Source organism: Theropithecus gelada, chromosome 8 (assembly GCF_003255815.1).
Source record: "Theropithecus gelada isolate Dixy chromosome 8, Tgel_1.0, whole genome shotgun sequence".
In the NCBI taxonomy this organism is placed as follows: Eukaryota; Metazoa; Chordata; class Mammalia; order Primates; family Cercopithecidae; genus Theropithecus; species Theropithecus gelada.
The window spans coordinates 14,231,103-14,256,531 of NC_037676.1; the positions used below are offsets into that span (position 1 = coordinate 14,231,103).

General features: G+C 34.1%; 1 protein-coding gene across 3 annotated transcripts in view; it reads left to right on the plus strand.

Annotated features, from left to right (window-relative positions):
• The window catches only part of TUSC3 (tumor suppressor candidate 3), a 209,636-nt gene that overhangs the window by 153,035 nt on the left and 31,172 nt on the right, over positions 1–25,429 (plus strand). For all 3 annotated transcript variants that reach the window (XM_025394121.1, XM_025394122.1, XM_025394123.1), the window contains exon 7: positions 22,467–22,530. In XM_025394121.1, coding sequence (XP_025249906.1) covers positions 22,467–22,530 — 64 coding nt within the window. The remainder of the gene's footprint in view (positions 1–22,466; positions 22,531–25,429) is intronic.

The following is a 25,429-nucleotide window of genomic DNA, read 5'->3' on the forward strand; positions in this document are numbered from 1 at the left end:
AAGCGTTCCTTGGCTTTTATTAATAGATGCCCCACTCCAGTCTTTGCCTCCATCTTCACATTCCCTTCTTCTGTGCTTCTCTGTGTGTCCTTTTCTGTCTCTTGTAAAGATGCTTTCATTGGATTTTGGGCCCACCTAAATCCTTAACTAATTAAATCTGTTTCCAAATAAGGTCACACTCCAAGTTAATTTTTGGAGGAGGACATGATTCAATCTCATTACACGGGGCAGAGTAGCATAAGAAAGTAAAGAAAATACCCAAAGGCCTAGAGGCATGTAGAGTTATTGGTAGATTCAGGGTAATAAATGTAGAGGAAATGGAATAAATGGAGTGCAATTGGAGGAAATACTGAGAAAGTTGATTGGGAATAGAATGAGAAAAACCTTTGTGCCACAGAAGATGTTTAGACTCTGCTGTAGGCATTTGGGTACCAGAAGCCTGTAAACCTTTGAGGTGCATGAGCAGATATGTATTTTAGAAAAGTGACACCAGACTGAAAGACTTAAAAGACTAGTTTGAAGACGGAAGTAACATAGAATGGCTTCCTAAATGAAAGTGTGGTAGTGATTTCAGAGTGATGATTATTAAGCCTCATCTGTGGTTCAGCGAGCAGTGTTAAGAGAGGGTGGAAATGATTTTGAGAAAGCTTTTGGAAGCAAGTTGATAACATATGCCATAACTAACAATTTTGGTGGGGAAGAAAGATTTTTAAATAAAGAATTGGGTTAAACAGTCAATCAGTGTTTATTTAATAATGCTTTCTGTCTAGCATTAGTCTAGATACTTTGGAGATTATAATCATGACTTCTATTTCAAGATCTTTATGAGATTCCTGGAGTCATGATACTGATAAAAGTGAAACAGAAAACAATCCAAATCAGTGTGTAAACTTGATGATTCTGACTGATAAATACATGAGAATTTCAGATTAGAAAAAGATCTGTGTGGAGTTAGGTGCTATAAAAAGGGTTTCCTGAGTCTTATGTATAGTAAATTAACAACTTCTGATCTAAATTGACAAAGTAGTACTTAATTTAGATTTGATAAATTATATTTGAATTGGTTCAAAAGAAGATAGAACTCCAACTAACAGTTATCATTACGACTGGAAGGCAGATATAAAAATGGTGTTTTTATACAGGAAAGAGCCTGACTAGAAGAGAGAGGATAGCCAAATGTTAGATTGTATTATGTTTGGGAAGGTATCCTGCATCCAACATAACCTATCTTGGAAGATCAGGTAGGTAAATTTGTATTCCCTGCACAGCTAATTAGTTACTATTGGAAAAAAGTTTTTTGTTAGTAATATTAGCTCAACAGTAATATGTAGTTCTTGTATTTTTTAGAAAATAAAAGACTGGAGGAGTGCCAATTTGAAAGCTTTTATCCCAATCGAAGTATGAGATGAGTCCTGCTAGAGAAATTAGATTTTGTATATTTTGACTATTTCACATATTTCCTCGCTCTTCTTTAGCTGATTGAACTAGCTCTGGTTAATCCATATTCTTACATGTATTTTATGCCTTCTTCATTTTTCCCCTCTGACTTCCTCATTATTCCCAGCCAGAATTGAGCTCCAGACGAAACTCCCATTGAGACATTTATATACTCCATATCTAAGAGCATGGGGAAAGCCTGAATGATGTGAAAATGTGGACGACGATGATGATGATGATAAATACCTCTAAAGTGTTAGGAGCTTTGTGTGTTGTCTCCTTCAGTCCTTATATGAAATTGCCACTATTATCTCCCAATTAGGTAAGGAAAATATGGCTTCGAGAGGTTAGGTAGCTTAATTTAAATAGGGTTCCACTGGAACTAGACCGATCTAACTGCGTAGTCCAGATTCCTAATCACTTTAATATAGCAGACTGGCTCACCTACATCTTTTCCTTGTTGCAATCCATTAAATTATGGCATTCAGATTAAGCTTCCTAAAACGACATTTTTGCAGTTATCACATCTCCTTTCTGTTCAAAAGTCTTCCGTGCCTTGCTTATACTTAACAAAATTTGTTATTTCTCTCCTATTCCAGGGTCCCTCCAAATGTACTGACAGCCTCTTCCCTCCCGGTGGACTTCCTACAGTCTATACTGTTTTTTACCTTAGTGCTTTCCTCCCTGCCCTTTTCAAAGTCCTGCCTCCTTTTTCTTCTGTTTACTGAAATCTTACTTTAGGTTTTATCTGGAGGCTAGAATCATCCTGTGATGATCTCTCCCAAGAAACTTTGTTTGTTTCTCCACCCTTCCTCTTCATTGAATAATGCTTTATTTGCTACCACTTATGCTACCTAATTTTTTGCTTGGCTTGTAGTTTAGATAATATACAGTTATTTAAGCTGGAGTGTAAACTTAAACTTCGTGAAGTCAGAAATAATTATTTCCTCATTTTTGTGTTTTCTTAGTATAGGGCCTCGTGCTGTTTCAGCCTAGATAAAATGAAGAGTGGGGGTGGAAATGAGTTCGGACCCAACAAGGGCCTTCATTCTACAATGAGTAATCAATCTGCGGCTTAAAATCAGCAGATTCATTGAATGGTCCAGAAATTCCTATGGCAGGAAAATATATAGCTGACATGAAAAAGGAAATAGTTGTTTACCTCTCCACTGTCATTTTTCCAGTTATGTTCCAGAGGTTGGCTGAGCAAACCCCCAGGCTACTTATTAAAATGCAGATTCCAGAAAACAGGATCCAGAAATACACCTTTGTAGCAAGATTCCCAGGTTATTTGAGTGAAATTTCTACAGGATCCTTATATATAGGCATAAAAATGCAGAAATCATAAATGTGCAGCTTGGTAATTTGCATGAAGTGAATCTGTATGTGTGTGTGTATATATATATATATATAAAACTAGCACCAAAGCAAGAAATGGAATTTTGTCTGCATTCCAGAATTTCACTTTCCTTTGCAGTTAACATATCTTCCACCCAAGTCACCCCTCAAGGGTTTCCTGAGTTTTCTGTATAGTAAATTAAGAACTTCTGATCTAAATTCAGGCTTATCTCTGATAATGTAGAAATTAAAACAGTAGTCCCCAAACTACTACCTCCATTTTCTTCGCTTTCCCTTTTTCTTGTCCTCTCTTCTCACTACCATCATTTTCCTTGGCAATAAAAAGTAATGAAACATTTCTCCTGAAAAATTCCTATAAGATTTTCCTCGATGTTGACCTACTTCAGCTGAGGCAATATCTTAAGGGTTCTCTCCCTTCTTTTGTAGGATTCCTAGAATTTCTTCATTAGGCATAGAAGATTCTGCTCTTTTTTTCAAATATTATTTAGAAGACTGAAAGGATGAACATAATTTCAAAGGATCTATGCCATTGATAATTTAGTTTACTTTTTCTAAACCAAAAGCTTATCTCGGAAAAGAGGTTAGTTACTAGGTTTTAGAGAAACAAGAAGGTATGTGTGTGTGTGTGTGTGTTTATTGTATGTATATATATTTGTATAAATCGCATTAAGCATTAAGATTCTTAACTTTGGAATTTGTGATAGTTCAGCATCATACTTAGAGAATTTACCATTGCACTGTATAGACATGGTTTACTAAGCAAATTAAAGATATAACCTGTTTTGTCTGATCTGCTCAAGAAAATAACTTTTCGTGAACAATAGTGTCTTATTTATATCCATAAAAATAATGCTAATTGCAAATGTATTTTACCTGTATATTTAAGCTTTCCACTTGAGAATTATAGTTGACAATTAGAGTTACTCTACAATTTCAGAGTATATTTTAAAATATATAGCTTCCTCCTCCCTGCCATCCCCAGTTTGATTGTCAGGTTTTTACTATAGTTTTAGGAACTGAAAGGAAATAATAAACAAGACACTAACTTTATGAACTTGATAAATATTATTTTTGTGATTTGTTCAGACCTTGATTTTTAATGTTTTCCTTCCAAGAAGAAAAAATATTAAGTTGCTGTGCACAGTTTCTTCACATAATTTTTATTTTCTAGGATTGAATATATCTTATTAATAGTATTTTTAGAAAATACAATCTTATTTTACAAATATTGAAAAATATTTCAAATAAGTAATAGCTTATTTGAAAAATAAGATTAGAGGCTCTTAAGGGACTTCTAAAGGTTATGTAATTCATTCCTCATCTTCAGACATAATCCTTGTTTTAATGCTTTTGTTCAGAGTACTCATGCTGTTGATTCTTTTAGCAAACTATCTTTGTATTATCGTTTTTCTCTTTAACTTCTGTCACTACCTGTTCATTACACTTAACCTGCTCTTTTCAGAACCATTTGAAACCTCATAAAAACATGTAACAGTTCTAAAACCAAGATCTTCAACTTGAAATTCACATCATTGAGTTTAACTTCAGTTTCTCACCTTCTCTTATTCCTGCTTATTTTGATCTTTATTCCTTAGCTGTTTTCTTAGATCTCTTTTATGTTCCCATTTCCATCACCCCTTTTAAAAGGATTTACGTGGTCTCCAAAGGACACTAAGATTTCCTGCTCCAGAATCTCAATCATCCTTCTTTTCAACCGTATCTTCCTTGCCAATCCCCAATCCTTTTAAGCTTTACTGTCTGCTTTGCTGCTACTTGTAAAATACTGTAGAAAGTCAGAAATAACGTTTTGATTTAATACATTCCACAGCATTTGTTCCTAAAGTTTCTCAACTGCACACCTTTATTCTCGTCTTCACAGGTCACAGTAAAGGTCACTTTAGATGACGTTATTTCCTGTGTGAACTGCTAGAAGAGTTATCTGTGTCCATTAAGTTTCTTCATTTCTGGTTCACTCCACAGCACAGTTCAGTCTGGCTCCTTTATTCGTAGCTCCATTGATAATTACACTCTCTAAGGTCACCAGGTATTTCCATGTCATTAAATCAGATGGATGTCCACAGCATTTATAAGTAATTCTTATTTTTCTAGTATATTGCAAACTTGATGGCAACAGTAAATATTTTTGCTTTTCTTTAAAGAACATGTTGATCCCAAATAATCCACAAATGCTTTTTTGTAAAAGTCGTAAAAGATTCAAAGAATACGCAACTATATAAAAGAAAACATAAAAGCCTCCCTTTCGTTATTCTCTTCCCAATTTATCATACTCATTCCAAAGGTAACACTGGTTTACAGTTTAATGTGGTCTCTTCTCATTTCTTTTCTATGCTTTTCCACACATATTTACACTTGCAAGTATATATAATACATGTGTTTAATTTACATGCGTGTAAGCATTTCTAGTTAAAATTAACATTTTTAAAAGTAAAATCTAAGCGTACTGTTGCTATTATTGTTCAAAAGAATGCTGACAATAAACATAAGGCATTAGTAGCATCGATTAAAAGATTTTAAGAAAACTAGCATAATTTTGTCAGTTGTAATAGATGTATTAGTTTGCTAGGGCTGCCGTAACAAGTACCACTGACTGGATGGTTCCAACAACAGAAAATGTATTTGCTCAAGATTATGAAGCCTACAGGACCCACGAGTCAACAGGGCGAGTTTGTTCTGTGGTCTTTCTTCTTGGATTGTAGATGGCTGCCTTCTCCTCCCTGCTTCTTCCCATGGTCTTTACTCACTGCACGTCTGTGTCTTGATCTCTTTTTACCAGTCATATCGGATTAGGGCCCATCCTAGTGACCTCATTTAATGACCTCTTTAAAGACTCTACCTTTTTAAAGACTCTCTTACCAAATAGTCATATCCTGAGGTACTGGGGGTTTAGGACTTAAGAATTTTTGGGAGGGACTCAGTCAGCCTCTAACAGAGCATTAATATTCAGTTGACACTTGTTCAACATATTTCTCATGAAAATAATTGGTCACTTATTCACACCCTTGGTCTCGTTTGAAAAGTACTTAAGCAAATACCAGTTGCATGTTAATGGCTTACTGATTTAAGTTTTATTTTAGTGAAAGTGCACCTTGAAGGATATTACCTCTTCATTGAAGCTACAGACGTCTTACACAATTAAGAACAACTTTCAGTAACGTCTACTTCATGTACTCAGCATGAGATACGTTATTGGTGGTACAGAACATTTTGAAGACAGTCTGTATAAATTGCATTGTACAACTTAAAATGCTCTATTATTGGAATATGAGGATAGAATTGTGTAGTTCTTTACCTCAAACACACTTATAAAGGATTTGAATGATTAATCCATAAAGTAAATTTGTGTAAATAACAAGTGTACCAGTATATATGTTGTTTCTAAATTTTGATTTTTGAACCCCAATTTTATTGAAGTTATTATGCCATCATCTAAAGATAGAGGGTTGTAAAAAATGACATCTCATCACTATTTCCAGCCAGAAAGTGTTTTAATTATCAGAAATTTCTACATTACAATACAGGCACTACATTTTATATAGTAGTTATATTTGGTAGTTTGTAACTGCTGGAAGTGGTTATTAAAGAGAAACTTTAGAGGTGATACTAACATGGTTCTGAAATAATTGTACTAATGAAGAATTGTGAGCTATCTTAAAACATCTGGTATTAATCCAGATGTTTCAGTACTACATAATTTCCAAGGTTATACTTTTTTCTTAGTAGGAATGCTAAATATATAATTTCTTGTCCTCTGTCTGCTAGTTTAAGGTTTCTTTCAGTTTGTTCAGTTTGATAAAGAATCAGTAAACTTAATTGAGAAGATGAATGTTCAAAAGAAAGATGTATATTAAACCCAGAGAATGTCTAAAGTGAGAGCTATATAACCAATTCTAGTAGATACTGGTTTTCTATTTTCAGATATTCAGAACTGAATTTTGCATTTTATTGTTAATAGCTCTCTTGGTAGGATTTCTTCCTCTTTGTACCTCTTTATAATTTTAAACTGGATTATTTTGGAAACTATGATACAACAATAAAAGCATGGAATTGCACATTATACAACTCTGCATTTGAATGCAGATGCCCCTTGACACTTCTTGATTAAGCAAGTTACTTTACCTTTTCTGTAAAATGGAAGAATCTGTACACCTCAAGGTTTTTTTTCTGTTTTGATAATTAAATTAAATAATCTTTATACAGTCCACCCTAATCCAGGACAATCACTGAGTGCTTGAAATCTCAGATAGTAGCAAACTCTATATATATTGTGTTTTTTCCTAAACATGCATACCAGGATGAAGTTTAATTTATAAATTAGGGACAGTAAGAGATGAACAGCAATAATTAATAGTAAAATAGAACAATTATAACAATATTCTGTAATAAATTATATTATGTCGATGTGGTCTATGGTCTGTCTCTCCTTTAAAATACCTAATTGTACTATACCCATTCTTCTTCTTCCTGTGATCTGTCAACCTGATAACTGAGTGGCCCACTAAGTGACTAATGGGAGGGTAGCATGTACAGTGTGGATATGCTGTACAAAGGCACGATTCACACCCCAGGGAGGACACAACAGGATGGTGTGAGATTTCATCACACTACTCAGAACAGCCTGCAACTTAAAGCATATGAATTGTTTGCTTCTGGAATTTTCCACAGAATATTTTCGGACTGTAGTTGACAGCAGTTAGCTGATACCACAGAAAGTAAAACCAAAGATAAGGAGGGACTACTGTACATTTCCTGATGTAAAAAATAAAAAATTATTTCACATTTTTCTAGCAGTAGTCTCTGTTTTAGAAAAAAAAAAAAATGCTTCCAGATTATAAATGTAAAACCCATGGGCATACTTTTCTGTGGATATGATGGAACAATTCTCATTTGGTTCTCCTAACGTTTTCCAAATAATATTTCCATGAAAACATATCTCTTTTTAGTATTGAGGTATGATTTATATACAAAAAAAAAGCAAAGATCTTAAATATGCAATGTAAAATGAGTGTTGACTGTGCTTAAATATTCTAATGGAAGGGGTGGGCGTGGTGGCACACACCTGTATCCCAGCACTTTTGGAGGCCAAGGCAGGCAGTTCACTTGAGGTCAGGAGTTCAAGACCAGCCTGGCCAATATGGTGAAACCCCGTCTCTACTAAAAATACAAAAATTAGCTTGATGTGATGGTACACATCTGTAGTCCCAGTTACTCGGGAGGCTGAGGCGGGAGAATCACTTGAGCCCAGGAGGTAGAGGTTGCAGCAAGCCAAGATTTTGCTACTGCACTCCAACCTGGGTGACAGAGCGAGACTCTGTCTCCAGAAGAAAAAAACAAAAATTCTAATTGAAGTTTTGTGAATGTTCTTGTTTTCATTGATACGTATTTCTCATTAAGGACGAATCTGAGGGATTTCATATAAATTAACCAGCTTAAAAAAAGACCAGTTTAAGGAAAAGTTGTTCTTCATTTTTAAATTAAGCATATTTACAGTGTCACACACTCTTATAAGTAAGTATGATTCTGATATTTGCAAGTCAATGTAACCTTTTTGAAATCTATAAAGAAAAAGTTGTCAAAAATAGAAGTATATTTGATACAACCAATTTATGGGTAAAAAATTGAATAAGTGTGTATAAGTGCTGTGTTGTAATACACTGATAGACTTGTGATACATTAATTACTAATGATGAAATAGACTTTGAAATCTCTGGAGAAATATTTTAATTATATACTAATAGTATATACTAAGTATCAAATATCAATATTTATTTGTTAAGAAACTTCACTGGCAAAAAACTCCTTACCAAAAAAGAAAATAATTATTTAATGAGCTCAGTGTAAATATGAAATGAGTAACTCTGGTTTTATTAATTTTAAAGAACATTTACTACATAATTATTTAAATCATCACTCTTTTTCTCTACTGTTTATGCGATTTTTTGAGTTTAACTGTTCTTCATACCCTTTTGAGGACTTTAATAATAGCTTCATTTGAGAAATCAAAAAAATAGAGAATTGTAATTAGATGCTCTGAATTTTAAAAATCCCTGAATATTTTACTGTAGGGTTTAAATGTATTGTATTATTTAATTGTTTTAAAATATATTGAAGGATGTATTTGAAGCCTGTTCTCCTTTATTGTCTTCTGTAAATAATATCATTTTCCCTGCAATAGACAGAATTCTGGGTTTACGGCTTGAAAACAACACTATGACATTATAAATCCATATATGTTTAAAATACAGGTCAAATGTTATAGATAGTAAGTATTGGAATAGTTTAATAGCAATAAATATTATCCTGAGGCAAAATTTTAGGAAAAAATCTTCATTAAAGAAGGTGGAATTTGAATTAGCCTTAAAATCAATGTGAATTTTGGTCTGTCAATAAGAGGAAACATCATTTTTTGAGATGAATCAGGAAAAGAGATGGAACAGCCTTAAGAACCTGTATAGAGGTCAAAATGGGGATAGGATTGTTTGAGAATAATGAAGAGACTGCTTTTACTGAAATATGTGATTTTGTTTATAGAGATGTGAAGAAAATTGTACATAATCTGGTATCCCAATCATGTCTGCCTCCAAACTCCTTCCCAGTAAGACCAGCGAAACAATTTTGCTTTCCATCCTCTATTAATTTCCTTGTCACATTGTACCTGTTTGAAATCCTGTCTCAATATTCCTTACTTACCTCAGTATAATCTACATTAAAATATTCTGTTTATAGTTAACCATCTCTGGAGTCTTTCCATGTCAGCCTACTGTAATTTCAACTTTTGTGTTTCTCTAGCACTTATTTGGACATATAGCTAAATTGACCACCAAAATTCTATTCTTCATTTTGTACCATACAACTTAATTGCCAATTTTATTAATTTGTGATCTGCTGAGTCCTATAGCAGCTCTCAAGAAGAGAAACACTTTTATCCCCAGTTACGAAGGAGGTTAACTCAAGCACAGATTTACATCTTACTCTACTAAATCTTGAGTGTTAAACAAAATACTTAAAAGAGAATGAAGATTCTATTTTGCCTTGCATGATTAGACATTTTTAAGTATATATCCTTTTGAGCCAAGACACTATGTTTTATATTTACTTGCATTTTGTATTTTATGAAACAATATCTAAATGCTGAATATTTATTTATTGATTGATTGATTCAAAGATGTTTGCATTGATTGCCAAGGGATTTGAATTACCTCTAATCAATTTTAAGTTTTCAAATGTTTGTGAGTAATAGATTGATGAAAGTAGTGATTTTGGAAAATTTAACTAGAAGTGAGGAATTGGAAAGTAAAGATGAGTGATAATCCAAGCATGATACGTTAAACATTCAGACAGAATCATTTGGGTCAAAGTAATAGAAAAGTGGCAGTAGGAAATAGGAAATGCCCATTAGCTTTGTGATTGATTGTAGGGCAGAGATGTCAGAGTTGAAGCTTAGGTCATTAGAATAATGGTTGTAATATTGATAGGTTCTTGGTGTGCTGGGAAGATAAATTTGTTTGTGTGGAGAATATTGACATTTATTTGTACGGTTTTGATTTTAGAGTGTTAGGACATTCAAGTGGGATATCAAGTCAGAAACCGGTACTTACTTCATAAATTGTGAAAATATAGACCTGTCTGGGATGGAGTCTTTCATGTAAAAGAGCTGTTGAATTTAAGGATACACATCTTCCAAAGGAGAGAAATATAAAAAGAGAATAGAACTTCATGGACAAATAACGTATCTCTCTTGTGATTAAAGTACAATTTACCATTTTGGTGACCTCTTTAATTTTCATAAACTTAAATATATAACTTATGTTGATTTTATTTGAAATTCATATATCCTCAATTGAACTTAAATGGTCTATATTTGTATTACAAATACTCAAATATGTGTTTACTGTGAATTTGGATGTTAAAATAACTAAATCTTTACATCCTATCAGTTTTAATGTTGTTGCTTTTTGTATAAAAACACACAGTAAACAAGAAATCTTGTCATTCTTCCTTCAAATATATACATATATATATATATATTTTTTTTCTTTTAAAATATATCCAGGATCAGATCACTTCTTACCACCTGCTGCAGGATCAGATCACTTCTTACTACCTGCTGTCGAACTGCCTTACGTCATCAGCATCTTTGGTCTGGATTACTGTAGTAAACGTTCCCTAGTCTCCGTGCTTCTATTCTTGCTTCATTATAGTCTGTTCTTGACATAGTTCATGTCACTCTTCTCACAGTCTTCCTTTTATGACTCACCATATAATTCAGCATAACATCTAAGTCTTCACCAGCACATTAACCCTCTTACTGTTCCTTGAACATATTTCTATCTTAAGGCCTTCGTGCTGACCATTATTCCATCTTTCTTGTATGTGCTTCCCCCAGAATCCATATGACTAACTGCCTTCCCTTGTTCACAACTGTGTTCAGATGCCAAAGACAGTCTCTGTGGTGTTTATCCTGACCCTCTTCCCATTTAAATTGCAACCTGCTCCCCATTGTCAATACTTCTGACTCCCTTACTTTTTTCTGATTTTCCTTTTCTTACAGCACTTTGCACTTACAGTGTACAGTTCATTTTATATTGTACACATACACATATTTTTAGAATCACTGTTTTTTGTCTGTCATCTCCCAAACACATACACACACAGCCCCATGAGGCCGGAGATCATTGCTTTGTTCACTATTTTATCTCACATGCCTAGGAATGTAACCTGCCATGTATTAGACACTCAATACCTATGTGTAGAATAAATAAACATGATAACATACAACCACAATAGCTAACACTGAAGGCTTACATCACACTTTTCTAAAAACTTTAACTTACTATAACGACCTTAATGAAGTACAGATCCTTTTATCCCCATTTCACATGCCAGGAAACTGCACCATATGTTGGCTAAATAAAATGCTCAATTGCACACAGAATTCAAGCCTAGAAGTCTCGCATGGAACCAGAGATCCAAATCATTAGAGTATGGGATTTCTGTTAAACGTGATTATTGTGTTTAGTGCTATAAAGTTTTGTGTTTGTTTGTTTTGTACAGACAAGCTCTCACTCTGTTGCCCAAGCTGGAATGCAATGGCATCATTATCGCTCACTGTAACATCAAACTCCTGGGCTCAAGTGATCCTCCTGCTTCACTATTCTGAGTAACTGGGACTAGAGGCACTGGCCACCACACTCAGCTAATTATTTTTTGTAGAGACAGTGTCTCACAGTGTTGCCCAGGCTGAGTGCTATAAAGTATTTGTAGTAGAAGCAGAAGTGATATATCATTGTTAAATATGGTGTATATATATATACACAGAACATTTCTTATATACCTTGATTCACACTGATAGTTTACTGATTAAATATAAAAAATGAATTTTGTTCATCTGTAGCCTTCAAGTATCAAGCTTAAAGAAATATAAAATTACCTCCAAATTTAAGTCTCATTAGGCAGCCTCAACAAGTAACACTCATTATTAAACTCAGTCTGAAGGTCTGCAAAGCCATGGTACTGTCAACCATGTTATATACGCCTAGTATCTGAATCCTTAGGGCCATTTTTATTTCTTAGACACGTTTCATTTATCATACTGTTGTACTGTATTTCATATCAGATGTCAAGATAAAGTCTCTGATGTCAAAGATTTAGAAGCAGTGACTTTCCAGATTTGCTCATCACAATGCAGTGGTCCTGGACACACAGAGAAAATGGATGACATTAGAGTTCCAAAGCTGCTGGCATTAGGTGAACTTTAGGGGAAATGTCATTCTTGAGACCATATAAGAGAAGTTTCAAGAATGTAAACTAAAGCTATCTGAAGTACTGGACATAGTAGTTTAGGATGATATAATGGCACTGAGAGAGAGATTTTGATTATATTGCAATTGAGGCAGTGACCACAAATAAATACAAATCCAGATAATGATCAAAGGGCAATGTAACAGATATGTGAAAAGGTTCCTTATTAAAGAGTAATTCCCTGGCCACCCAGGGTTCTTGTCATCCGTGTTTATGTGCTTATAGAATTGTCAAAGCATTTTCATGTGAATACTGAGAGTATTATGGACATTCATATTCATAGGTACATCAAAAGAAAATGTAAGAGACAGACTGCTTTAAAGAAGACAATGATTCTTATTTTTTGTTTAAACACATTTTATAGACTTTGCTTGCTAATAACATCTTTTTTATCTCCTAATCACCCCTAAGTAAGAAAAAATGATCTGTACTTAGAAAATGAATTACACAGTGGTTACATAGCTTTCCTGGGGAAATCATTCAATTTATTGGCAAATCTAGATTAGGGCACAGAGAACCTGTTCCTAATTCATTTCTTAGACAATCACAGTACAAAATATTTGGTGATATGAAACGAGTAACTTCATCCTTAATGCAGAATCATGAAAATTTTAAGTTATTTAAGTTTTTTTCGGTTTTGTATTTTGGATTTACATTTATAATAATGATATGAGAATATTAACGTTCCTTGATATAATTGCTTTTTTCACCACAGGATAAAAAGTAAAATACACACACACACACACACACACACACACACACGCACGCACACAGATTATATTATACTTTTCATGTATACCCAATGTGACAGGTACAGAAGCAATTCCAGCATAGATATACGTATTTTCTGTATCTTACATTAAAAGCTATTCAGTTGAATTTTAAAATGCTGAAGGATGTAATACTTTTTCATTTTGAACTTTTAATTTCATTTACTTGCACAACAAAATTCTATGCAATTATATATTTCCATTTTTCTTTGTTAGTGAACAAAATGAAATCTATAAGTCTAGAAATGTATTATCAACAAAACATAAATTACTAAAATTACTTAAGCAGTTCATAGGACAGACTTTTAAAGTTTATATTTAGAAAAAACTTCATCTTATTGTGTTGTTGTATTTTTGTTCTCCCAACATTTATTTGGAAAATACAGTAGAATGAGAAGCTCTCTAATTGGTCCTATTAACAGTTTTGATCACACAGTATGAAGTGTTTCCTGAAACACAGTTAATTCCCATTAGCTGTCTCACTAGTGTCTGGGGCTTAGGGTTGTTTTGTGTTATCCTAGGATCCTAGGAGTTTTCCATACCTGCAGTCTATGTTTTTGTTGACTGACTTTCTACGGAGGGCCAGTTATCATGAATTATTTCAGTATATTCTGCTTAGGGTTTCCTTACTATTGATGGGTTTTGTCTCTTTTTTTTTTTTCTTTTACCTTTAGCACCTAGACTACCAGTCTTATTGACAGTGTAATAAAGGTAAAGCTCATCAAGAGAGCTATTTCTCCATTTTACTATCAGGACAGATAACTTTTTATGAAGAAGGGACTGAATAAGACCAAGCATGGGGCCCCAGTTAACAAAAAATCCATGGACTTAATCCAGTCTCTGGTTAGAAGCTACTAACCCACCATTTGGTTCTTCCATCTCCAAAAGGCTCAGTTTCTCTCTTCCTGTAATATTTACCATGCCTCTTACAGTATTCTAGAGACGCTCTGAAAATACTAGACAGGATGACTGCAATCTGAATTTTCAGAAATATGTTAGTTGTTATGTGGTGTTGCTTACCTGCCTGATTAACTTCATGTATGTAGAATCTTCTATTGCTTAGGCGCAATTTGCCACAAGCTCTCTATATGGCTTCTGTCTGTAGAGCTCTCAACTCCCACCGTTCCAGTGGAAATTTTTTTATTAAAAAACAAATCATCTTACACTATTAAGATATTTTATCTGGATGTGTAGCAGTTCATTTATTATTTTAAAAAACTTTTAAAATACTAGTGAGAAGTTTCTTCTTCTTCTTACTAGTGAGAAGTCTTCCCTGAATATATAGCCTTTCTGAAAGCTTTTACAGTATTATACATTGCACCTTCCCATACAGCCTCCCACAAAATGTAGTTATTTAGTGTTATTTAGTCATGGCTTATAGCTCTTTAGTAGTACATATTTCTCGTCCTACCACAGACCTGATGTATTGGAATTTCCATATATAGAGCCTGAAAATCTGTTTTTTAAACAAATATCTCTGGTCAATTTCATGCACACATTATTTTGAAATTCTTTTGAGAACCACTAACTTAGGTTAAGTATCAACCCTTTTGATCCTCAAATAGGAAAATAAAATTCCAAGATGACTTTTTGGAGTATGGTTGGGCCAGGTAAGGATTTCGTATTCCACAACAGATTTGCAGTAAGTTCAGCTGAGACATTGCTAAACAATGTCCTGCAGCTTCAGATGAAAAGAGAATGGTGGCTTATTGCTGACACCTCACAGAGAAAAAATTCTTTGAGTGGCAAGTAATCAAGATTTGTCACTGTTTTCATGAAGAACTGTTTCATTTCTCTGTTGTAATCATTTGTTAGTGGAAGCCAAATATTTAATGAAGTGCTTAGGAATTTCCAGCAGAAGGTGTGTGCAGCGTCTGGGAAATCCAACAAGTGGCATTCTTTGTCAGCTGGATGGAGATGATACCCATTTATATCTCTTCTTTCCGGCAAATCCAGAAGGACTTGGCCTGAGTATTTTATCATCTATATCACATCTGCCATTTGGTGTAGAGCCTAGTAAGAACTAATGCTGCCTCAAAGAAGACCCCAAGGATAGGACTACAAACATGTAACTAGTAAGAAACAGGAATCTTTTATTAGAATGTTAGAGTGGGATTTAAGCTTACTTTGTGCAGTTACAGTGAGGAACCAAGATACTTCCTGTCTTAAGAGTTCAAAAGTATCCTTTCCTGGACATTAGTATCCTAAAAACGAAACTGAAAAGAAAATAATTCGTAGTATTTTAGCACACAAAGGAGACTTGGGACTAGTATCATGACTACATTCCCACTAGTTGATAGGTTTTGAAATGCTTATTCACTTAGAATTACTGAGAGGTATGAACTGAATTTTGTTCCTCTAAAATTCAGATGTCGAAGTCTTAACTCCCCAGATGTGACTGTTTGGACATGGGCGTTTAGGAGGCAATTAAGTTTAAATACGGTCATGAGAGAAGGTCCCTAATCTGATTGGATTGGTGGCCTTAGAAGTAGAGGAAAGTATAGAGACGCCTACCTGTCTCTATCTGCTCACAAAGAAGAGGTCATGTGAGCACACAGTGAGGAGCTGGCTGTCTTCTGCCCAAGGGGAGTCCTCACCAGCCACCAATCCCATTGGCACCTTCATCTTGGACTCTGAATCTCTTGAACTGTGAGAAAATTATTTCTGTTGTTTAAGCCATCCAGTCTATGGTATTTTATTAGGGCAACCAAGCAGACTAACACACTCAGCAAAAATAAACTGATTCTGTCATGCACAGAAAAGCAGATCTCTCATTTTATGTAGACATTGATCAGGAAAACTAGGACTTTTCTACTGGAAAATCTTAAGTAGTTAAGATGAATTTCAGAGATAGTTAGGTTCATTTAAAAACAGTAAGGCAACCCTCTGACTTCTGAGAAGTGTTGTCAAGGATAATACAAGATTTTTTCCCTCTTGTTTTTAGGTTGACAGTAAATTATCATATTTTCTTCCTTTTTTTGCTATTGCAATAATTTCTGTATTCATAAAGATTACTGAATCAGATGCTAAACAATTGAGAGATTATCACTTAAAAGATTTTCTCAGATTTTGCATGTCCATTGCCCTTGTTCTGGCAGGTAGTGAATAAAGGACTGAAACAGACTGAAAGGATTTATACTAGTACTTTTTCATGATGTTTTCAAGGAGGATGAAATAAAATAGATGGAAAAAAATTTGCATATCATTTCATACTGATTTGCGTAAAACTGCATGACAAGATTGGACTGAAAGAATTCATATAGTTAGTCAGAGATAATCAGCCTTGTTTCCTCTAGCTGCGGACAAGCTCTTGGTTTATTTTGCAGTCATGTATTATTTTAAAATGCAAGAAGAAAGGACCAAAAAGTGTTTTTGTGGATTTGACCCAAACTGAGACAAATCACCATTTGGGTATCATCCAACACTGTCAAATCTTAGTTTCATTTGTCATTTACTTAATGTTATAAATGGGCCTTTTTAAAATAAGTTATAATTTTAAAAATGATCAAAATTCCAAAACTTCATGGGATTGATTTAAGCATTTTAATTTTTTTTTTTTTAGTAGGGATTATATGCCAAAGCAAAGCGATACCAGCACTGCTTTACCAGTGAATAAGAGAAATAATTAATTTTAACACTGTGTATTATTGGCTTCAAAATAGCTATTTTCTGGCAAATATGCATTACTGAACAACTTTTTGCACTCTGCTTATATTAGAATTTGGTTTTGATCCAAAGCCCATTTAACTAAAGCAGTCATTGTTAGGGTTAAACAGGCTGGTTGTTAATTTGTTTTGCTCTCAAGGCTAATAATATCAGGTTGGTATATAAGGGATTTGCATAAATCTACAAAAACAACTTACTCACTGGCAAGAGAATTAACTTAGATACAGTTTGCTATTACTGAATTAACAATGGACATAAACCAGTGGAGACTGATTTTATCATCTATGAATCATATGTCCTAAGACATTAAAATTTGGAATCTCATTTGAATCTTAGATGATTGGTGGTGATGATGGTGGTGGTGGTGGTGGTGATAGATCATTTATTGACTTCTTACTGTGTTTCAGGCATTAGGCTATTTTACATGTATTATCAATTCACTTGTCACACTTTATTATTTCGATCAAAGAGCTTAACAATTTGAAGTTTAGAGTAATTTGCTCAAGGTCTTTCTTGTGAAACTTGACTTCAGGGAATTTGACTAAAATCTATTTTATAAACTACTGCACTGTACTGTTTCCTTCGGGCTGTCAGTTTCCAGTTTGCAGATTAGGAAACTGAGGCCCAAACTACTGAACTCATTACGTAACCACTACTTCTTTAAATTGAATGGCCATTATTAGCACTGGAAACTGACATCTAAGTTCAGTTTGCTTTTTGTTACCATAGCTACCTTCTCAAGTAACAACCTATTGGTCCACCGTAGCCATTCTTATTTTCAGAACATGTGTTTAAAAAGATTCCTTAAGGAGTATTTACTACCAGCAGAATTTAAAAATGTTGAAAAAGCAGAACATGCTGACTGGTGTCATGTTCCCAAGAATTTAGTAATAACTTAAGTGGAATCAGGTTTATTTCACATACTGATATAGAGTATATTTAGCTTCATTTCCATTTTATGTTTACGCATTCTTGATATTGCCATATAAGAGGTATAGAAACTATATTAAACAAAATATACAATTTTTTATTTTCAAGTATGTTAGTTGAAATTAAGAACATAATATCATTCATATATATTGTTTTCTCATATTATGCTATACTGTTTTTCTTCTACATAAAATTGGGCTTTAAGTAAGTCATGAGTCATGGCAATGAATTTTCTTACAACCTTATTTTTATGAACCATTTTTTTTATTGAACCACTTTTTATTTTATGTTGGTTCATATGCTCTATGCAATATTCAATGAGGCCAGGTGCGGCGACTCACGCCTATAATCCCAACGCTTTGGGAGGCCAAAGTGGGCAGATCACTTAAGGTCAGGAGTTTGAGGCCAGCCTGGCCAACAGGGTGAAACCCTATCTCTACTAAAAATAAAAAAATTAGCCAGGCATGGTGGTGTATACCTGTGATCCCAGCTACTCAGGAGGCTGAAGCAGGAGAATCGCTTGAACCCAGGAGGCGGAGGTTGCAGTGAGCCGAGATCACGCCACTGCAATCCAGCCTGGGCAAAAAGTGTGAAACTGTCTCAAAAACAAAAGAAAAAGAGAAATATTCAATGGCCTACACAAATAAAAAACATTGATATTAATGGTTTGTTGAAACATTTGTTCCTGTGGAAGAATTCATATGTATTCATTATCAAAGCCTGCACACATTTTTTTCTTGACTATTCACCTGATCTGAAAATGCATTGCCCTTATTAATACAAGTTAAATATATATTTTGGAATAAATTATCCTGAGTTACTGCTATTTCCCTCACTCATGAGAATTAGTAAAAAATCAGAGAGGAAAATAAATAAATGAACATCATGCTTTAGCTTTCAGGGAATTCATTATTGAATATTCCCTCTTTGAAAGGATTTTGAAAGTATATACATCTGTTAGAGATAAATTTTTAAGACCAGCTTAAAATCGCAGACCTAAGGTTAATTTTAAGTGAATTAAATCATTGCTTTAAGGGCCCCATAAATGAAAGCTAACTATCTAAGGTCAATGTTTAAGACTTTTGCAATACTTACTCATTCTTATTCTTGTGCTTACTCTTACAGCTTTTGGTGTAAGCCAGTAATCTCTTTGTTGCACATTAGTAGATAAAATGTAATCTTGTAATTTGTGTGTGTAAGCTGCTTGAGAACATAGGTGTTTTTTCCTATAACTGCTGGATTTCTGTTGCCTGAGGTGGTGCCTGATACATACTAATTGATGAATTAAAAATTTGCAAACAAATTCAAGCTAAGTAAATCCTGAAGGCTCTTAGGGTATCTACTTTTGATGTCATTTTGAAGACAAAAATAAAAAGATGTACAAAAATCAATGTTTTTATAGTATGTTAGTATACATTCCTGAATGTATTTTATAGAATGTTAGTATACATTCCTGAATATTATCTTTTAAAACTATCAGTTCAACACACTAAATTCACTTACGAAAAGGAAATGAATTTCTGAATGCTGTTTGTTGAGAAGATAAAAACAGCTTTTCGGCCTTTTGGCTAAGATCAAGTGAACAAGATACAAAATTTGTTGAAGTGGAGACTATGAAATGATTTCTGTTTGATCAGTTACACTATTGTATATCATACTATCTTATTTGATTTTTAGGAAAGTATCTTGAGGAATATCCTCTTAATCCTATTTTAAAGATAATTGAGGCTAAGTAGTTTGTTCATAATAACAGTTAGTAGTTGGCAAATTCCGGACTGTCTCCAAAGCCGTTCCTCTCTCCTGCCTTATGTATACAAGAAATAAGCTACAAGGGTTATAGATCAGTTTCATGAACCAAGTCTCTAAGGACAAAGTGTGATTTATTTTAACCTAGCTGCATTTTTAAATTGAAAAGAAATACGTAGGTTTCTGGTTATTGTGACTGGAAGCACAAAATGCATTGCATGATATGATGCTTTTCTCACACATTTGAGAAAGCATTGAAGTGTTTTGAGCAAAGTCATGATGGGATAGTTTCGGCAGTATTCATCTGAATGACAAATCAACTCCAGGGTAGAGGCAGGGAGAATAAAGGAGGCTGTTGCAATCATCTAGGCAAGAGATGATGACTGGTTGGATCAGACAGATCTCGGGGCCTTATTTTTTAGCCTCCTTTGCTAGTTCTTCCTGGGAGGGCTGAAAAGTGGTTGAATTTGGAATGGATTTTGAAAGTAGAGCCAACAGTATTTTTTGAATGACTGGATATGTGGAGAGGGAGGGAGGGAGGGAGGAGGAAGGAGGGAATAAAGAGTGAAAGAAAAGTAAGGACAGAGACACAAAGGTGATTCCAGGATTTTTACCTAAACAACTGGAAAAATTAAGTTATTCTCCTGAGTTAGGGGAGAATGGGAGAGAAGCAAGATGCTGGGACAGAAAGAGAGGCAGATCAGGAGTTGCGTTTTAGCTGTTTTCAGACTTCCAGTATATCAGACTAGATACCAATGTGAGAATCATCAATATAGACATAATTAAAGCCATGAAATTGGATGAGAACACCTGGGAAGGCTGAGTAGAGAGAAGAGGCCAAAGCCTTTTGCGCTCTGAGATACTCCAGAGTCTAGAATGTAGGAAGGGAAGAGCCTCCTCCTTCCGGAGGAGGAAGAGCCAGTGAGGCAGAATCATCCGCAAGACTGGGGTTCTGGAAGTCAAATGAAGAAAATATTAAAGAGAATGAGTGGTTAGATGCAGCAGAGTTTTCAGGTAGATTAAGTCCAGTAAGACTTAGCTATGACCATAGGATTTAGTAATGGGGGAGTCCATTGATGACCTTGACAAAAGATTGATCAAAGAATATTCTGTTACTGAAAATAAACAGAAAGGATTATAAACCACTCACCTAGAAGACGTCTGAAGTTATTCTCTTAGGTTTGCGATCCTCATAGAGGCAAACTACTTTGCAGTTGTTATGTAAATTTGGTCATATTATGCTGTACTGTTAAACTCAGATATGTTCGTCAGTTATTTAAATACTGATTTTAATTACTTTAACTGTCAACATTTAATTAAAGTTTTTACAAAGTTTTACTTGAGGTTCCTCCTGTGTTTTGGTAAGTTACTATATGGTGGAAAGGGCATGCATACCTATACAAACAGTCCTAGGTTTCAGTCCAAACTTCACCGATTAGTAGTTGTGCAGTCTTGAACAAGTTAGGTAAATTTTTCTAAGTCTCAGTTTCCTCATTTGGAAGTTGACAGGTAATAACTACTTTATATGACTGTCAACAGTGGACTGGATTAAAAAAAAGTGGTACATATACACCATGGAATACTACACAGCCATGCAAATGAAATTATGTCCTTTGTAGCAACATGAATGCACCTGGAAGGCATTATCTTAAGCAAATTAATGCAGTAACAGAAAACCAACTACCACATCTTCTCACTTGCAAGTAGTAGCTAAACATTGAGTACACATGGACAGAGAGGGGAACAGTAGACCCTGGGGTTTAGTTAAGGTTGGAGGGTGGGAGGAAAGTGAGGATTGAAAAACTACCTATCAGGTACTTTGCTCACTACTTGGGAGACAAAATCATTTGTACATCAAATCCTGGCGACATGCCATTTACCCATGTAACAAATCTGCACATGTACCCCCTGAAAAAGTTTGAAGAAGAAGAAAAAACAAGATACTGTGAGCATACTACCTGAAGCATATGATACAATTATACATCATAAATGATGTAAAAGTTGAGTCATTGATTTGTACTGTAAGCTGCTATATTTTTTCTCCAGTATTTTTTAATATAAATAGAAAACCTAGACAAGGACGTTTATTTAAAACAACTGCATAGCAACTGATATTCATAAGAGAGATTAACAACAGAAATAATCATGGGAATCAATTTAGAAACCAGATAATCTAGATGGAGATTTGTGTTGGATTTTCTATAATCAACTGTTATCAACTGTATGCTACTCAATAGGGTAAAACAATTTTAATAATTTTGTTTTGAAAAAATGTAAATGCTATAATGAATTATGTGCATTTATAAAGCTGACTCCTTATTTTAAAAACTTTGATAATGTGGGAAGTAGTGATTAGACATTTGGTCACTTCTAACTTATTTTAAAGGATGAAAAATCATAAAAATGTTTTGTTCTACTTTGTACTTTTGCAGTAATTCTACAGGAATCATATTTAATGTGTGTATGTTTGTGATAAATCCCTTAACACGTTATATTGTTTGCTTTTGATACTAAGATGCCACCTACAGTTTACAGTAGTATCATCAACCAACATTGTCATCTAATTTCATTTAACTAATAATTATTTAAAATAAGTGGAACCTAGTAGGAAGTAATAAAAATTTAATTAGTAAAAATCTAATTGGATTTTTCCATTGTTTATTTTCATGACTTAAAACTACAAAATAATTATGAGGCTTTCTCAAACTGTAATTTCTGTTTCTTTGTCTTCTTTTATAGAGCTACATTCATGGGAGCAGCCAGGCTCAGTTTGTGGCAGAATCACACATTATTCTGGTACTGAGTATCCTTTTAAAATGTTGATGAATTGAAAAGGGCAAACCAGAGCTACATGTTATTAAATTGACATTTTTCCTGGCAGTAAATATCAAGATTTTTAAAATACATTAAATTTTAAGCTGTTCTGTATGACTAATTTTATTTTTTTGTTAATTATTTCCTACTACAGTGTAATTTGTTACTATTCAGTATCATTAACAGATCATAATTTATTTTTTACTGACTGTTGAATTTCAAAGTATTACTCTTACTCTGCATTGATGATCTTTGGCTAGATTTTTTTGTGAAATTTATATGGCTTTTCCCTATGGCATCTTAATGGTGAGAAAAAAGTGCCTTATGGTATAAATAGCAGCTTAAAAAAGGGATTATCATCATACTGCTTCCCTTAAATATATGGTATGTCAGAAGGAGATTTTGAGTGGTTCAACATGCCTTTTTGGAACATACCAGACTGAGTCAGACTAAGTGTTGTGAATCAGATCATACAATGTAATTTATGATTTAGATTTAGAAGGATAAAGAATGTAGCACGATAAGAAATAGTAGCAGGATAAGAAAAAGGTAAGGCTAAGCATCTAATCTGAATATTCTTAGAATGAAATAAAATTAGTTTGGACACTGTTTGGGGGGAACATTAATGTTTGTGTGAGTCTTTTGAAAATGTTTGAAATTTAAATTCATAGTGTTGCTTGAACATATTGTGTCATTATGAGAATTTAACGTGTGCCTCTAGTATCCTTTATAAAATTTGATTACTAATATCCTGGTTACTAAGATTCATATTCAAATGAAGTAGTCTAGACCAAATTCTCCAGTACTATATATAACTAAAGCTGTAAACTTTTAAGTATCTTAGAATTTGTCCAGGCCAAACCTCATTTTATATGTAGGAGAACTAGAACCCACAAAGGGCTCGTGTTAGGGAAGCCTACGTGAACTAGGATTAGAATTCAGTTTTCTTTTTCATGGTCTATTGGTTGTGCAAGTACTTAAGTTTTATGTACAATACTTTATTATGGTGTGTGTTGTATAATTTCATGAATGAATGTTAGTCATGCCTACTCTTTTTAATCTGGATGAAAAATACTATCTTTTTAACAACACTGAAGTTTTTGGATTTTATTACTTTGTTGTGTCATAACAATGCATTTTTAAAAATCTACCAACAAAGACTGACCACTTCAGTTTATTCAAGCAACCTGTTTTATTTGCTTACTGTGTTTTAGGCACTGCATGAAGTGGTGGTATACAGTGATTACTGTATGGTGGGGAAAGAGGGATGGAAAATGTTTAAAGCGCTTGGAATTCTCGAGAAACTGAAAGTCTTCCTTGTTTGTAAAATCAGGATTAGCAATACTAACCACACGGCATTTTTGTGTGAAGAAAATGAGCCAGCACACATTAAGCATGCAATAATCACAAAAGGCTAGTTGGTTTATTCCTCTCTCTGTTTTTCCTTCTTTCTTACTCGGAACTTTGGTGGCCACAGATAATATGCATAAACACATATATGTGGGTTGATTCGTAGTGATATTGTTTGGCTGTGTGTCCCCACCTAAATCTGACCTTGAATTGTAACAATACCCACGTGTCATGGAAGGGACCCATTGGGAGGTAACTGAATTATGGGGGTGGGTTTTCCCATGCTGTTCTCATGATAGTAAGTCTCATGAGATCTGATGGTATCATAAAGGGTCGTTCCCCTGCACATGCTCTCTCTTGCCTGCTGCCATGTAAGATGGGCCTTTCACCATGATTGTGAGGCCTCCGCAGCCATGTGGAACTGTGAGTCCATTAACCCTTTGTTTCCTTATAAATTACCCAAGCTCATGTATGTCTTTATTAGCAGCATGAGAACGAATACACCTAGCTTTTGACAAAGGTGTAGATGACCGAAAAAAAAAAAAATCATCTTCTAATAAAACTTATCAAAATTCTAAAACTTGAACTGTGAACAGTGAAATGACTTAATTTTTCTAGAGCAAAATTTTTGAACCCATTAAATCATATAACTTGTAATAAAAATGCACTGTTTTTCAAGGTTTAATGAAAATGAAGGACATGAAGTTGAGAAGAAAATGATTATAAATCTCCTTTATATTGCAGGAGAACTAAAAGATACCTTTCTAAAACTCATTGAACAACACTGACCGTCTTCTTCCTATGTCTCAATTCTCAACATTTTTATTTCTCCCACCCTTGATTGTGCATGTTTGGATACATACATGAAATTGGGCATATCTGCAGCCCATTTCTTGCTTCCATTTGTTTACTTGCCTGTATGCTTTATGGTTTCAAAATTAAGAAACTACTATGAGGAGTACTTGTTTGGCTCTAGTTTGTCTCACAGACTGGAATCGGAAATACAAATTTTGCTATATTTTTCAACAAATACTGAATTTCTGCACACCAGCTTTAATATGGTAAGAGAGCAATGCTTTCTGCACATCAGAGGGGCCTTCGGTGAGAAAAGGAAGTATCTGTATATGTTTGTAGACATACCCACTCCTCCCTATTAAAAAATAAGGGCAAAAGCTGTATTTACTCTCAACTTATTATTTAAAGATATTCAGGAAGCAAAATATGTTAACATTAAAGCAAATTGATAGAAACATAAAGCATTTGTTGCAGGTAAGTTTTTAACTCTAATTTATTGAATTATTGTAGTTTCTTTTTTTTTTTTTTTCCTAACTTGTTTCAATCCATGATGTAGCATTTCAGCGGTATACTTTCTCTAGATAAAGTGATGAGTTTATTGAAACACATCAGGAATACTGAGCAGAAGGATGAAAAGCTGTGTTGAGATCATCATTTTATTGTATGGCAGGAATTCTCCAAGGTTTCATTTCATGGATCATTGGCATCAAGCCGAAATTTAGGATTCAAAGAAATTTCACAAG